The 2591-nt window shown below is 58.3% G+C and overlaps 1 protein-coding gene across 1 annotated transcript; it reads left to right on the plus strand.

The window, feature by feature from the left end:
• Positions 1-6: 6 nt before the first annotated feature.
• On the plus strand, positions 7-2320 carry LOC113941319 (histone H2A type 2-B). Its single transcript, XM_027632482.1, has one exon. It carries the CDS (start codon positions 96-98, stop codon positions 474-476), a length of 381 nt encoding a protein of 126 aa, XP_027488283.1. The 5' UTR covers positions 7-95; the 3' UTR covers positions 477-2320.
• Positions 2321-2591: the final 271 nt, after the last annotated feature.

A 2591-nucleotide genomic window follows, 5' to 3' on the forward strand; every position in this document is an offset into this window, starting at 1 on the left:
CGGTGTAACGGCGTTTGTCTCTCCGCAGGCGCCGGGACTCTCTGTGCGCGGCGCTGCTTTGAGAGGCGGCGGCGAGGGGCCGCTGCCTGCCGGCCATGTCGGGCCGGGGGAAGTCCGGCGGGAAGGCGCGGGCCAAGGCCAAGTCGCGCTCGTCGCGGGCCGGGCTGCAGTTCCCCGTGGGGAGGGTGCACCGGCTGCTGAGGAAGGGTAACTACGCGGAGCGGGTGGGCGCCGGGGCGCCGGTGTACCTAGCGGCGGTGCTGGAGTACCTGTCGGCCGAGATCCTGGAGCTGGCGGGCAACGCGGCCCGTGACAACAAGAAGACGCGAATCATCCCGCGGCACCTGCAGCTCGCCATCCGCAACGACGAGGAGCTCAACAAGCTGCTGGGCGGCGTGACCATCGCCCAGGGCGGTGTCCTGCCCAACATCCAGGCCGTGCTGCTGCCCAAGAAGACGCAGAGCTCCAAGAAGTGAGCGCTGCCCCCCGTCCCCCTGCCCCCAGCTCCCTTCTCACCGCTGCCTCACCTCTCCTCCCGATGGGGCTGGGGTTCCCCGTCCTGCCCCTCAGCCCGGGCTGGGTGGTGAGCCCTGGCAGCACCCTACCAGCCCTCCACTGGCCCCCCCGGCCTGGGCTGCGGCAGGGTGCTGGGGGAGCATGGGTGAGGTTAAGCCCTGCTTGTGCCCCCACCCTGCCCCTCTTCCCTGTGGAAGAAGTGGTTTTGGAGGAGGCAGCTGGATCACAGCTGTTGGTAGCGGTGATATCTGGAGCCGTATGATTGGGTCATGGTGCAGAGCTGCTGGGAGCTGCTGAGGATTGTTTTGGCTGGCGTGGGGATGGACACGGGTATCCCCGGCTGCCTCTCCCCTCTGCCAGCGCTGGGACTGTGCAGGGCCCCCCCAGCTGGCCCTGCTCGTTCTGGTGTAAGGATGGGACTCGCTGCTGCCGTGCCCCCCCCCCTCCATCCCCACCAATGCCGTTCCGGCCGCACTGCAGCTGCGAGAGCGGGGGGACTGGAAAATGTGAAGAGGAGGAAAAGTTTCTCCGTTGGCAAGAAGTGGCTGTTAGTCTTAGTTTTGTTCTTGGTAAAGCTAGTGCATCGCCCTACTGTAAAGAAGCTTCGGTCCTATTTATTTTGAGGTCTCTTTTATTCTGGGGTACTCCCCCGCAAAGTCACCTCCCCGCAGCTCCCTGGCTCGGTGGGTGCTGGGGGGCTCGGTGGTCCCACATGCCGTGGGTCCTGCTGGCAGGGTGGGGTGGAGGCTGCGGTGACAAATCCCCTCGGAGAGCGTCGCAAGGTCAGGCGCCCGCCGGGAGCGGGAGCTGCCATCTTCTGTCGTGGCTCCCCTCCTCTCCCAGCTGCAGAAGCCCTTCGCCTCGCTGAGAGCTCCCCTGTACCCTGGTTGCACTTCTGGAAAATGATATCCTGTGTCTCCCTTTTTGTTGTTGTTTGTTTGTTTGTTCAGCACTATTTCTGGTTCTGAGAAATAAAGTGACGATGATATGTGTTAACTGTAAACCCTCTATGGATTAATATTTCTTTTCAAAACCTGTATCAAAGCTCACTCCTAGCTAGCACTGTATTTATTTAATGGCTGTGTGGATAGTGTGCGAGCATGGGGGCAGGCTAGCTGTCCCGTGACCCCTGGAATAGCTGATGCAGAGGCAGCTTTCCTGGCTGCCCGGCGCAGCCGCTTCTGTGAGCCCTGTAGTCGTGTGCATGCGGCAGTGTCGAGGCAACCCGACCGTAGACCCTTCATCACGTGTTTTTTAAGTAAAAAAAGAGCATCTCCTATTTATGTGCTGTTAAGTAGCATGTGTTCGACCTATGGAATCAGCTGTTAATCTCGTGGATGAAGTAACTTACCCCGGCTCTCAGTGTAATGTTTAGATCTAGAGCAGATGAACCTGGACGCTTGTCAACTGGCTTTAGGAAGGGGGTTTTCACTCTGGAATGTGGAAGCGATGTGTTCACTGGTGGTGTGCTAATGGGGGTGTGGAGGTGTCCCACGGTTACTGACCTCGGATGGGTGGGGGGCACAGCCCTGCTGTGGCAGCACAGCCCCCCTGGGATCTCTCTGCTTCCTGTAAAGGGACTGTTACAATCAGCAAGGTGGGGATGAGCAGTTTGCTTTCTGCTGCCCAGTGTGGTGGTTGATGTGTCTGTATCCGAGTGTCTTGTTCTCTCCCTCTTGTTTTCTCCAGGACCAGTGTTCTGTAAACCCGAGAGCGTTTTGTATTTCTTAGAAAAATGCAGAACTTGTGATACTGAAAAGAACGGTGCAAACCCAATATCTGATTAAACTGGTTCCCTGTTGAATGCTGTCAAATGTGCTGTGTCTTGTCACCTCACAAAACCCATGGAATCTGGCAGGCTCTGGTGGCAGCTTGTTGTCTGGGCTCAGTTTTCTCCAAGAGGAAGGACTGGTAAAACACCAGACAGGACCACTGCTAGGCTGTGTAGGCCCTTCTCTCAGACAGTCTTTTCCTATCCCGGGAGCAGATAATACTGTTGTCTGGCTCTTCTCCCTGCTATGGGAATGCCACATTGCTGCTCTGTCACCAGTGAGAGGAAGCCTCGGCTGCTCCTG

This window comes from Corapipo altera, unplaced genomic scaffold (assembly GCF_003945725.1).
Source record: "Corapipo altera isolate COAL_440 unplaced genomic scaffold, ASM394572v1 58997, whole genome shotgun sequence".
In the NCBI taxonomy this organism is placed as follows: domain Eukaryota; kingdom Metazoa; phylum Chordata; class Aves; order Passeriformes; family Pipridae; genus Corapipo; species Corapipo altera.